The sequence below is a fragment of the Letharia columbiana genome (assembly GCF_014066305.1).
Source record: "Letharia columbiana isolate WasteWater2 chromosome Unknown Sc0000023_s0, whole genome shotgun sequence".
NCBI classification, from domain to species: domain Eukaryota; kingdom Fungi; phylum Ascomycota; class Lecanoromycetes; order Lecanorales; family Parmeliaceae; genus Letharia; species Letharia columbiana.
This window is the reverse complement of record NW_023501064.1, coordinates 100,889-114,663: the sequence shown is the minus strand read 5'-3', so window position 1 is coordinate 114,663 and position 13,775 is coordinate 100,889. Positions and strand designations below refer to the sequence as shown.

Below are 13,775 nucleotides of genomic sequence, written 5' to 3'. Positions count from 1 at the left end.
TTGATTGGGGCAAAATTATCAAGCAGTTTCATCTATCGAGCATGGTCCATGATGTTGTCTGTAAAGCTGCTACAGCTATTAATGCGTGGTTGCCGGTCTGTGGCCTTAGCTAATAGGTGCTTTTCCTTGCTCGAAGTAACGGACCCGACCCGTTTTTATTACTATTCCTCTTTGCAGGCTTCTTGACAGCGACCGCCTTGCTCGGCAAACTCCCTTCATCGCTGTTGTCATCCTCATCACTTTCGTGTTCGAAGAAGTGACTCTTGAGTGCCGTTTCGCTCTTCCTCGCTGCTTTGCGTTTCGGCGCTGCCCTTCTTTTGGGCGAATTGGTGGGTACTTTACCATTGGGACCGCTGATGGTTGTAGCTGGTTTCTTCCCAATTGTCGAGGCTTCCTTGGGGAGTGTTACCTTGTCGTCCTTATCTGCTTCGGTTAAAGCCCCCTCGCTGTCATCGGTGTCCGGGGGCCCACGATTCACGACATCCGAAGTCATTGGTGGAGCGTGCGGAGTACCATTCAAAGCATCCCTGTCAACCGGACCCCCTCCATCTTCAATTGTGAGCTCGCCCGCTCTACGTGGGACCTCCTCTTCGTCATGTGCTTCGGGGAGAAAACCTCCACCATCAAAGGCGTCATCATCTGCAGGGAAGCCACCTCCGATGTCTTCTTTGTCATCGGCGTAAGTAAATGGACCTCTGTATGGTTTTGGACCCGTTCCAGTCTCGGCTTGCCGGGCCTTCTTGGCCTTGCTTGGATTCGTGAAAGGGTTCACTTCCTCGGCGGTATGCGCATCCGCGTCGCCTCCGTACTCCTCCCTGACCCGTTCGATTATACGCAGGCCCATCAGCCATTTCCTCCACGTTCCTAACGCGGTTTTCTCCCTCTTGCCTTCTTCTTTGATCTTTCGCTCTTCCTCATCTTTCTCCCACCTACACATTTTATACTAAGTCAGCTTGATTCATATTCTGGGGTAAAAGCCTGGGTCCGCAACAACTTCGTAGAGTTAAGTATGCCTTTCGCTCGCAAGAGATATCTTAGATCCCAAAGAGCGGTATGAACTTGGGAGGATGGGCCTGGGAAAATGTACACATACTCATCAATTACTGCGTGCTCGTGCCCCTTCGCAACCACCACGCCGGTAATTACAGGCACCGCCCTCTGCTTACCAAATTCGAAACCGGTCACAGCTTCCGCGAAGTCTATGCCCAGTCTCTTGCATATTCTGACGGTACTTTTAAGCGGTATATGAACAGCACCCTTCGGGACCATAGTGGGAACATAGCAATCCATGTTACCAAATGCGTTCTTTGGAATGACTCCATTTTCGATTGGTGGGGGAATGATCCAGTCTGTCTGGTGCAAAGCGTACAGGCCTTGTTTGAGCTTTTCACCATCTCTCTCAGCCTCTTCAACTTCACGCTTCCTGGTAAGGGTGACTGCCCGAACAGGCACCATTTTCATCGGAAACTCGCCTATAACGAATTTGGTTTAGCGGATTAAAAAACGGTAACGTGGACAGGGTTGGAAGGATTTGGTCCGAAAAGGTACGTACCAGGCTTGACCGCCCGACCTTCTTTGTGCCAGCTTTCGCCCGTGCGGCAGATCTCAACATCATTACGTCTATAGACAGGTTCCTCCTTCACCTTGTCTCCCTTGCCCGTAGTGAATGTTCTTACAGGCATCGCACCCGGCAGTAGCGCTTCCTCTCTTCGCAAATGCCTTTCAAGCACATACTCTGCAGAAGTTTTGAAGCTTTGAAGAGTTCCTTCGCTTGCTTTGAGTTCTTTCTTCTCCGGTTTCATAGCCTTGAGGTCTTTAGCCTCCTCAATGTCATCTGCTACAGTCCTCATATCCGGAGTCCTAGAATAGCCGCTCATGACTGTCTTGAACCAATCGTAGTCCTCATAATGTTTGATCTTTCCTCTTCGATTGTAGACGGGCACCTTCTCGATTGGAAGCCGTACTCCTTTGGTTCTGCCAGGCCACATGTGCCGTTTTAGGTAACGAGTAGTGACATCTTTGGCTGTTCCATCAGCGGAGTATGCCACGATATATCCAAACACCTGTTTTGCTTTGTCCGCCTTGGCGCCTCTGGATTCAAACTGACCTAGATGTTCGGGATTAGTTGCCACTGCTGGAGTGAGTATCATTGGATCGACTGGGAAAATCTCGCTGGTGACGGGGGATATAACCTCGGTCCAGTAGGTCGGAAACGGCATGTCTCTATCGTAATTCATGTTCGCTCGCGTACGAGGAGTAGCAGGTGTTACATCAACTACGGACGCGTCGTCGTCGTCGTCCTCCTCATCGAACGGGATGTCCTCCCCACTGTCCTTAAATGAGACTTCCGAAAGGTCTACTGGCGCACTCCTCGCACCTCTAAGCATATCATTTCTACCAACGCTTTTGCTGGGTGTCGTGGAAGTTTTCGTTACCATAGGCGCGATTCTGGAATCAGATTCTTCACTGGGGGCAGGTACCTCATCAGCATCCTCCATCTTCGGTATTTTCGAAACATTCCTCCTCTGTTCCGAAGCTTCTTCGTTCTTGCTCCAACCGAACCCAACAGGCTGCAAGCTCGTGGTCAGCCTCGTTTCGAGTCCTAGACCCCGAATCAAAGCGGTAAAAAGCTGGGCTCCCACGTCTCGGGAGCCTTCGCAACTTTTCGCGAGCTTCCTGAACTTCTCAATGCTCCCTATTCGCTCGCCGTGCTGTTCTGGGTCGTGCTTGTCGTTCCTATACGATGCAATGTCCTCTTCTAAGACCGCAAGTGCTTTGTACCCTTGTTTCCGTATCCCGGGGGCTGTAATGGTGAATCGCTTTTTCCAATAGGCAGCCAGTACTTTGAGTAGTCGTAGGGTGGGATCGCCTCGACTCATGTTTGGAGCACCTCTTTCTTGCCTCTCTGCAGGTCTCCCCCAATCCCTCTGATTCCTCTCGCTTTGTTCTGCTTGTTTTCCTTTCTTATTATTGCATGTCGTAAATTTGGGGTCCTCCACGGCAGCATCTCGAATGATCCCTGCGGCGATCTTCCATTTGGTGATTTCCTTGTTCACGCCGGGCGGTATTTGACCAACTAGAATACGCTGAGTCTCCTTGTCACATGTCCAGCCATTTCTGATTAGATTGTGGAAGAGCAGGAATTGCACGTGCATAATGTGTGTGGACACCCTGATCTGTCTTTCAATCTTGCTTGGTCCTTTACTCTTGTCTCGAGGATTGGTGGTGGAGCCAATACGAGCACTTTTGTCAAGTGTGAGCTCGAGATCACCCGATGGGCCAGCAGCTGCGCTTGAGGATAGCGTGGCATTAGGATATATAGCGTCCTCCCAATCAACTTCATCGTTGTCCTCGTCTTCCCGGTGCGCTATCTTCCGTCTTTTCGAATTCGGTGGCGACTGAACATCCTCGAAGTCGGCACTGCTAACATCGCTGAGAGAACTGTCACTTTCTGAGCCACCCAACTGATCAAAAAAAGCCTTGTTATCTTGTAAAGTCGCAGACGCGTCGGGCTTATCTGCGGTATCAAAAAGACTGGGCTTCTTGGCTAAATTTGGCGTTGGACTATTGGCAGAAGAGGTGGACAAACGGCGTTTGGAAGGGATGAAAGGTGGCATTCTAAGTGTTTGTGGTCATTTGGCAGTGGATCATGACCATTATCACTATAGAAGATTTGTCGGCGCCCCTTTTGACTTGTAGTCGTCGCGCCCCTAAAGGAAATGGTAAGGTTTGCCATGACGTCGGGAGATCTATCGCTAATCTTGCCTGGACGATCGACAACGCTACTTTAAGTAGTCTAAGACCTGTCAAAGTTTTTGGGGAAAGGGGGAGCTCGGGGGGGTCCCAGCTTTCGGGTAGAGCGTGGCACCGAGTAACCGCCAACTTTTGGATTGGAACGTGTATCTCTCGACAATAAAATCTTCACTCACGTTTTACGACCTCATCCTGCGATTTTTGAGACACTCTGGGAGCTCATAGAGTCCAAGAACCTCTAATTCACTCTCCGTAAACGGGATGCCGCGTCTGTTGAAATGAAGCCACTGTGTGGTAAACTCCCTGACGTGTGGTTTCTTCACAAATCTCTATTCTTAAGTCTACGGCTCAAGGCACCTGTGGTAATTACTGTCGACCTAGGAGGCTATCGAGGCTCATATGCGCCCACTAAGACTATCATAACGGCGCATAGCTTTCTAGTGAGTCCACACCGCCTTTGCTGTGTCTCGAGATCTACAAATGCCTAAGCTAACTGACCAGAACTTAGCTCGCTCTTTGATGTCAAACGCAATGGAAGCGACCAACAATCGTCTCAAGCAACTGGAAGACATTGAGATACGTCTCTACCTCGGGCAAGAGGCAACCACGCAAAGAAGTGCCAGGGAAGACAGGCAATTGCAGCTCAAGAGACAGGAAGAACATCGCGATTTTCTTGAAGAACTGAGGGAGCGGGATCAAGAAGAGGATGTGAGTACACTGCGCTCTCCCACTCGACGGTCTAGAGTTAAAGGGAGTGCTCAGGAGCTCCGTCGAAGACGAAGGATCCTTTCTCGGTCCTCCTTTGGTCATCTGGCGGTAGGATCTCGTGATGATGAGAGCCAAGCTTCTACAGATGTCGAAAATTGGCCGGTGACAAGAAGCGAAACGAAGGTCAAGCGCTCTGCCAGTAAGATTGTCCCCAGCTCCAGCTCAGGGAAAAAGGACTACGGTCTGCCCACTGCTCGCGATAGCTAGGGAAGGGACTTCTTTACACGACCCTCGGACGGCAAGTTGGTCTATCTTCACTGTTGCATACCGGGGTGTGAAAAAGCTAATTTCCCCAACGCTATGGCGCTTCGCAACCATGTCTGTTCACCGACAGGATTGCAAAAAAATAAGAGCCTGAATACTAGCAATACTCAAAGGTGTGCGGGCAGATTGCCCCAGATCAGGAGGAACCTTCGACCACCACAAGAGACCAGCCATTTGGGGCTGCGCCATTTGCGAATATGATATGCGCAGGTGTCTTAACGCCACCTCCAACTGGTTCGGACGAGTGTTAACTTCAGAGTAAAGCAAGCTCTCGGTCGACCTCCCACACAGAGGCCAGATTTGGTGCGACGCTCAGTAAGACACTGGAACGATTCAAGGCGCAAGATCTTGGCAAGGCGTACAGGACGAGGCCTTCACGCAATGGTAGTCAGACGCAGTCGAGGACTAGGGCAGAAGAAGCTGCAGAGGTATTCAATGCATTCATGAGCTCAGATTGTGGGGACAGCGACGAGAGCGAGGACGAGCCTCTTCTACATCGAAAGATTTCTGCGGATAGGATAGACCAGCACAAAGCGGCGAACAAGGCCACAAACCCCTTGACTCGTTTTGGTGCAACATCCGGCAGAAAACGTGCAAAGACAGCCGGTGGTGACTCAGCGTTGATCGTTCGGTCGATGACCAGGCTATCAAAAAGGAGCATAGCCCCGGTCTTTCGCTATTTCCAGAACAGTCAGAGCATCACCCAAGCCCAAGGACTCTCGTTGTTACTCCTGAAGCCGAGCAAGTCCCAAACTTTGGGACCGAGACCATTGCAACGCGCAAGAGATCCAGCTCAGCTCCGCTCGTCACACCTCCTACTATCACCAAGCGCCTTCGCCTTACGGATGAGAACTTGGAGCACTTGGTACGTTCATGCAGTGAAGTGGTAAGCGGACGAAGATAATGTGATCGGACGTGGAAAAAGCCGACACGAAAAGGGGCCTACCTCTCTGGGCGAATTACCACACTCTAAGGGTCATATGCGCTTTCTGACCACGCAATTTGGCAGTCATCTTTGACATAGTTTTCAAAGCATCTGCAGATACAATGGTCTCAATCTTCTCGTTCTCGGACAAATTACTCGCTCCACCACCCGGCTCACGCATCACTATCACGCCAGACCGACGTTCCTTGGCCTTCCTCGACGATCCACGCTTTCTCTACAGGAGGTGTTGTACGTTTGCCGCTGGCACGTGCAAAGGTGGCTACCCCGAACGAGACGGACGGCGGTCTATATGATACTTGCTAGTGTTACCGGCTTTGACTTTGGTAATGGCAGCTGCAAGATCTTCGTCCATTAGTGGGCCACGTCAGCAAACACTGGCTCGAGCAAAAATTGGCTCGTTCGCCATTCCACTGGAGATAGTTTAACATAGGAGGAGGCAAAGGCTGCTTCAATGACTGCCGGTTCAACTCAAATGCAAAGTACAATTTTGAGCAATCACTCAATATTATCTGTAATTTGACATGAATCGGCTAAGGCTCTGATACCCAGTGAATGCTCAATCCCAAGCCTGGTGCTCATATGGTCCTTCAGCCGTCATGACTAGCGTCAGCCTCTCCTAAGCTGAGAAACTTCTTAAGAATTCAGGTCAGTGAGATTGTGTTCCCGTGCGTAGGATCCCAACATGCACGACAAATCCTGAGCCATCCTTTAGCTCATCAATCAAATGATCATCAGGCATCTTCCACACTTTGAAAAGCTTGTGAAAAGCTTTTAGCCAAGCTACGAAAACCATATCAGAGCGTAGTTGCTGAGCGACTATACACAACGTCGGTTTCTGAGCCGAGCATGCGTTGGCCAATTGGCATATATCAGCACATGTGCGTACGAAAGGATCGATAAGTGACTCGTTGTAAATGCAATCGCACGCTATGACGGCATCAATGGGTTGGAACACCTCTGCTGAATCTGTACCCATCATTGCAGGTAAATTTGATGCCAAGCTGGACTCCCAATCCAAACCTAAGACCTCTATCTTGCTCCTAACGCGCGCACTGCCATTCTTAACTTGCGCCTTGCCATGATGCTTGGCAATACTGGAGCCTGAGCCTGTTCCTTTCGGACTGTTGTCCTCAATGTTAGCCTTCAGCAACTTGAAGACGTACTCTTGATCGGTGGCGATATATCTGCCAATTCGGCGGGCCAATGCGATGGCTACAACGCCAGAAATGCCAGACCCCAGCTCCAGCGCTATCGAGCTCTCGTCAAGAACAGACAACCGAAACAAGATATTGCTGTTTGATGTGATCCACTGCGCAAACAATGGTGTGATCTTCCATACAACAGCGCCAGTAGTGCCCCCTTCTCGATTGGACGACAGGAGCGTGGGTGACTGTCGGATATTTAGGTCCCTACCAGAGACAGTAATCTCCAGATTCGTCGCTTTTGCGTCCACAAAACCGAGATCCTGAGATGGGAGTTTCTGGGAAAATAATAGGAAGGATTCCTCCTCTGGATCACTAACATCTTCTCCAAGGAATGAGAGCAGATCTTCTAGTGGCATTGCAAACAGTGAAGTGCTTTCAATCTTGAAAAGACTTCCCGTCAAGATGTGTAAGCAAGAAGAAAGTCGAATGATCAGAGAATAAGGATGGTCGTTTGGGTAAAGTGAATAGAATAGGGAGGTGAGAAACTTCAAAGGGAGATTCTCATTGTCCCCAAATGCTGGGAGGTGCATCTGCAAATCTGAAAAGTTCCTGCAAAATTTGAAATTGCTGATCGCGCGTGTGTCGCGGAAATCACAAAATCCGCCGGATCAGCAAATCTGATTAGAATCCGCCTAAATTCCGCCGGTTCAGCAATTGTCTCAACCTTTTCCGCCAGTTCTGTCAGTTTAGCAGCAATACGCACGAAAAAAGAAAAGTTCTAATGATCGACGTTGCGACGGCAAGGTTCTATGAGCGACGAGTATCAACGCCAACTTAAATTTGACTACGGAATTGGACGATTTAATGAAATTAGTCGCGTAGGTGATACTCTGATATAGCGTATAATGATGCGTATGTTGATAATGATGTATATTGATGTTATATGTATGTAGAATAGTACTTAAAGTATATTAGAGTGTATTACGCAAAAATTTTAAAGTTGCTGAAAATTTTTGAAGTTACTAAATTAGTAGAACTGGCGGAAAGGGTTCGATATAGGCAAAGTTTGCTTAATAGACTAAATCGTGCTTATGGTGCGGACCCGGCGGAAATCGTGCGGAAATTCACTTTTCAGATTTGCAGATGTGTAAGGTCTAATCGTATCTACCCCCATTCGCGCCATCTTAAATCCGATAAATCCGACATAGATAGCTACCACTACCATAGCTACCACTACCACTCATTCAAATAGCCTACTATCACAGTCTATTATAATAACCAATACTACGATATTATAGTCGCCGTCTATAGGCCTAACATAGTAGATATCCCTACTCTAGACTCAAATGTGGCCTACTTAAGTCCAGTTAAGAAAAAGGTTACTATATCTTTTACATTAGGCCTATTAATATTACTAAACCTCGCTCTATTATCTCTATTTTCTTAATTATTAAAAAATTAAAAAAAATCTGCGAATTTAACACCCTCTTATAATTAAAAATTAAAAATTTGAATTTTCCTATATAACCTTACTATTACTTATTTTTATAGTTTAAAAATTCTACGATATTTACTTATTATATTAAGTAATCTATCTCTAAATTTTAAAAAGATTTAGATTTTAATCTTATAAGTAAAATATAAAAAGTGAGAATATATCGCGAACTTGAAAATTTTACCTCGACTATTTTTTTATCGTTAAGACTATTTTAAAAAATCTAGAAATTTATTAAATCTTTATTCTATAATAAAACGAATAATTAAAATCTTTTATAAATCGATATTCTTAATCTCTTATATAATTATTAAAATCTAGAGATTTTTAGAACGTTATAAGTTGTCGTTGTGAGGCTATTTAAGAAAAGCACTTTTTTATTTTTAAAGAGAGGTGTTAAAATCGCGATTCTAGTTTTCTAATAATTATAAAAATAGGGGTATAGTAAATATGTGCTAGGGCGTATTCTTTCCAGTAGTAAAAAGCTTGCCAAGTACTAATTTTTAACTATTTTTAATTCTTAGAGAGATTCTCTAAAATCCCTCGGACCCTTCGGGGGCTCTTTAAGGGCTCTTCGAGAGCTTCTATCGAGGGGCTATTAAAGTAAGCTCGAAATTTAATTATTTTAGTAATATTTAATTAATTTCGAGCTTACTTTAATAGCCCCTCGATAGAAGCTCTCGGAGAGCTCTTAAAGAGTAGAAGATTTAAGGGATTTTAGGGAATCTAATTCTGAGAATCGAGAGAGATAGTTGATATACTTAGAGGGAGACCCTCTAAAACCCCTTTGACCCTTCGAGGGCTCTCCGAGAGCTTCTATCGAAGGGGCTCTTCTCGCAAGCTCGATAAATAAGAAATCTTGATTTTTAGCATATCTTTATGAATACGATATCAAATTTCGTCTATACTCGTACGTTCGAGAAGTAAGCTATTTAATAGAGTGAGGATATTAATAGATTAAGCGATATCGTACTAAGTAAAAAGATTTATTAATATTATCGATTTATTAAGTAGCTAACTTCTCGAACGTACGAGTACTATTAAGAAATAATTCTTAATATTATAATATTAATATAATATAAAGTTATTCTATTAATTTATATAATCTATAGATATATATATATAAAGAAGAGGCGCGTTAAGATTTAATTAGAAAGATATATCGAGTATAAAGAATTAATTTATAATAATTATCTATAAAAAATAAGAAAAATGCCATATTCTTATAGTAAGAAGTATGCATATATGTGTGCTTTTCGAAAAATCGAAAAGAAGTAAAAATACTAAGCTAATTAGTAGTATATATTCTACGAAATCTTCTATTAGAAATAAAAACTTTTAAATAAAGAAATAAATATCGAAATAAGATATCGAACGGTTTTAAATCGTTTAAATAAGTATCGTCTAATGTTTCTTAATAATAGTAAATATAACCTTTATAACTATATCGATAATTCTTCTCTATAAAGACCTAATAAACTATAGTCTCGTTTTTACTCTCGTTATAAGTATTATTATAATAACGTAATATATATTTTATAGAATAATATATAGAGATTATATAGTAGCTATCAACCAATATATCGTACGTATAGCTCTTCTCTTCTTTATTTTAATAGATTTATAGACGTATTAACTACGACTATAGTTACGACTATAATTAACGATATAGAGATCTCGATAGCTATTATTAATAGAACTACTAAGGCCTTAATTAATAGACTTAATAAGATTTATTTAGATATAGATTATTAGGCGAGATTTATCGAATATTAAATAGATTTAATATTATATAATTTAACGTAATTAAACTTACTTAATAAATAATATTAAGTCGCTTAATAAATCTAAATCTCGCTATAGATTTATTTTAATATAATAAAAGACCGTCGTAAGATTATTCTACTAGAGCTATTTAAGGCCTTTAATAATACGAATAATCTTTTAAATATATATCGTTACGTCTCTCTTATTAGCTATATTCTTTCTAAGATAATAATACTTATCTAACTTTAACTCTATTATTAATTTCTTATATAACGATTTAAATTATTCGATTAATATTTAATATTATAAATTAATTAATATACTAGTATTATAGACTTTCTTAATATACTTTTAAATCTCGTAATAATACTAGTTAAATACGACGTCTTAAAGTATTATAACGAGATTTATTTAAATTAATTTAACGCTTTAAGATTTATTAATAACTACGCTAATTAAGCGATTAGTAAATATATATACTTTTAAAACGTTATCGTTAAAGTAGCTTACTTTCTTAGATCTTAAACGCTTATCTTTCTATAGAACTAGTTATATTATAATCTTATCGATAATTATCTAATTTTAAAACGCGGATAAGAGATTTTACGAAGTAGACTATAGTTGAGACTATTCGATACTTAAAAGAATTTAACTTAATTACTAGCGAAACTTATTGCGTAGTTAATCTATTTCAATTCTAATTTCGATTCTTATTTCGATTTTTATTTCGATTTTTAGTATATCTATTTTAGTTCTTAGTATATCTTGAAATAGAGTTATTAGGCTCTAAATTTAATCGTTCGAGAAGCTAAGGATAAATAAACTGGAATCGAAAGTAGTAGACTCTGCGTTGCCTAGATTAGAGACTAGCTCTCTACATATCTCTTCGCTTTCTTCTATTTCTTTTATCTTATCTTTTATTAAAGTCTAATAAGTATTAAACTTCTTAAAAAGTATAGTAATAGTCTATTAAAAGATTTACTACTTAATTACTTATATATAATAACTCTACGTAATAGACTAAGTATTAATAGATGAGCGATAGAGAAGTAATATTAACTGCTTACGTATAGTAACTCTACGTGATAGACTAAATGCTAATAGATATTAGGAATACTATATAAGAAGTATACATATACTTCTAAAAAGAAGTTTCACGAAGAAGGGAAAGATGTTTTTTGATTTTAATTGTGATTGATTAATAGATAAGCTAAAGCTATAAATATTCTTAAAGAAAGAAAAGAAAGCGATATGCCAAGTTACGCTAGTAAGGTTTCTCGAAAAAAGAAAAAAAGCGATATGCTAAGTTCTTATAAGTTACGCTAGTAAAGTTTCTTAAAAAAAGAAAAGAAAGCGATATATTAAGTTCTTACGCTATATCGAAAATATAATAATTACCCTTCCTCGTAAAAAGTCGTATTATTCTCGAGCTTTTTCTTATATCGTAAAGATCTAGATATAAAGATATATAAGATATAAAAGAAGATAATTCTTAAATAGAATTAAGATATCTTATAAAGTTTCTAACGTAAAGATATAGAAAAGAAGATATACGGGTTCTACTTCTCGTAAAAATATTATATCGAATCTAAGATAGATATTAAAAAGTAATAAAAGAAAAAGCGTAAAAGTATTCGACATAAAGGTGTCTTAAATATTCGTATTTCTTATCTCGTAAAGATTTAGATATAAAGATATATAATCTAAGCTAGATCGAGAGAGTATAAAGCATTTTCTTTAATTAAGCGCTTTCTTTAGTTATAAAATTAGAAATAAAAAATTCTTTCTTTTAATCTTCGAACTCCGTGAAAGAAAGATAAAATCGAATTCGAGATAAAGAAAGAAAGATATATACTTTCTTTAATAGATGTAAAAGTATTTTAATAAGATCTAGTAAAGATATAGAAAAAAAGATATGCGGGCGGATTCGAGGCGGAGAAAGAAAAGTATATCGAGATATATATTACTTCCCAGTCGTAGTATTAGAAATAAAAAATCTTTTCTTTTACTCTTCGAACTTAATAAAAGAATTTCTATTCTTATCGTAAACGAATATAAAAGTTATTAGATCTAAGTATTTCTCGATAAAGATTTTCTATATTATATTTAAGATACTAAGAATCTTATTTAATAATAGCTTATTAATATTCTAGTATTTCTTAATACTCTTAATATTAGCTTTTTTATCTTTAATTTACTTATTATTTTAATTTAGAAAAGATGAAAGTTTTATAACGCCTCTAATAAGTTTTATTATATTTTTATACTATACTAAGAGTAAAGTAACTACTCTATAAATTCTTTTCGTCGCTATTAAAAGTGTTATTAGCTTTTCTTATATTCTTAAAAGAGTATCCTTTAATAAGTTAATCTTCTTCTTTATATATATATAATTATCGTAAATATCTATTTTCTTAACTTTTAACTTTAAATCTAAATTCTTGAAGACGAATAGCTAATAAGTCGGTTTCTTTTTAATTACTATTTTATTACTTAGATTCTTAGATTTCGACTTTTTAGCGATCTTTTTTAAGAATTTAACTTCGATTATAGTATTTTCTATCGCAGATCTAATCTTATAAATAATCTTATTTTTTTTAAATTATTTTATATTAGCGTTTAAAGACGATATTATATATTTTTTAATCTCTAGTATAGTATTTTTAGACTTCTTCGAGAAATCTATTTTCTTCGTAGCGACTTTCTTTATCTTCTTAAAGTTATACTTAGAGTTTTAAATAAAGTAGAGGTATTCTTAATAAAGATTATAATTATTATACTTCGTAGTATTAATATAAATATTAATATCTCGAGAATAATTATATTCTTTCTCTTTATCTCTATATATTTATTAAATTCTAAATATAATCTTATAATATTACTTAATTTCCTTATTATCTTTTATATCTATCTTCGCTATTTAATCTTTTATAATATAATTCTAATATAGATCTTTACTCGCGAAGATCTAAAACTAATATTAATATCGCTAAGATTTAATAAAGCTTCGCGTTTTTACTATTTTAGTAATTTAAGTATCTAAAAGATTTATATAGCGAAGAGAAGTATTAATATCTTCTAATACTTTCTTAATAAAAATAATCTTATCTTAATAATAATCTTTATTCTTAAATAAATCTTTTATCTAATATAAGATTAACTTAGATCTTAAAATAAGAGATATTCTTAAATAACGAGCTACGGAATTAAGGAAGTTATTTAAATTTTAATAATAAAGACTTAATAGATACGTGAAAAAGCCTTATTACGAATAGAGATAATAAAAATTCTAATTATAAAATATATTTATTCGTTTAAGTTTATTTTTAAATTTATAAAAGTAATTTAGATAAATTTAGAAAGAATAATTAAGAATATACTATAGTAGAGTATCGTAATATTACTATTTTAAGAGTAAATCTTCTTTCGCTTTAAGTTGAATATAATTAATTATTTTATAAAGATCTATAATACTTAGTTAAAAGAATTTAAATTATTCGAATATATATTTAATTTAATTTTAAAGAATTAATTTTAAAGTCTTAAAATTCGCTATTTCTATTTCTTTAAATCTCGAATAAGATTATTAAAGCTTTACTTTCTCAGCGATAACTTCTAAATTATTAAAATTATAAAA

At 38.6% G+C, this 13,775-nt stretch overlaps 4 protein-coding genes across 4 annotated transcripts; 2 read left to right on the top strand and 2 right to left on the bottom strand.

The window, feature by feature from the left end:
• Window positions 1–109: 109 nt before the first annotated feature.
• Window positions 110–3,617, bottom strand: HO173_007118 (uncharacterized protein; the record flags this gene model as incomplete). Its single annotated transcript, XM_037309023.1, has 3 exons — window positions 110–929; window positions 1,094–1,472; window positions 1,553–3,617. The coding sequence occupies 3 exons, from the start codon at window positions 3,615–3,617 to the stop codon at window positions 110–112; spliced, it is 3,264 nt and encodes a 1,087-aa protein (XP_037163884.1).
• A 414-nt stretch (window positions 3,618–4,031) lies between these two features.
• Window positions 4,032–4,728, top strand: HO173_007117 (uncharacterized protein; the record flags this gene model as incomplete). Its single annotated transcript, XM_037309022.1, has 2 exons — window positions 4,032–4,193; window positions 4,255–4,728. The coding sequence occupies 2 exons, from the start codon at window positions 4,032–4,034 to the stop codon at window positions 4,726–4,728; spliced, it is 636 nt and encodes a 211-aa protein (XP_037163883.1).
• Window positions 4,729–5,228: 500 nt separating this feature from the next.
• Window positions 5,229–5,675, top strand: HO173_007116 (uncharacterized protein; the record flags this gene model as incomplete). Its single annotated transcript, XM_037309021.1, has 1 exon — window positions 5,229–5,675. One exon carries the CDS (start codon window positions 5,229–5,231, stop codon window positions 5,673–5,675), a length of 447 nt encoding a protein of 148 aa, XP_037163882.1.
• Window positions 5,676–6,377: 702 nt separating this feature from the next.
• HO173_007115 (uncharacterized protein) lies at window positions 6,378–7,466 on the bottom strand (the record flags this gene model as incomplete). The annotated part of the gene is made up of 1 exon (XM_037309020.1): window positions 6,378–7,466. One exon carries the CDS (start codon window positions 7,464–7,466, stop codon window positions 6,378–6,380), a length of 1,089 nt encoding a protein of 362 aa, XP_037163881.1.
• Between the last annotated feature and the right edge of the window lie 6,309 nt (window positions 7,467–13,775).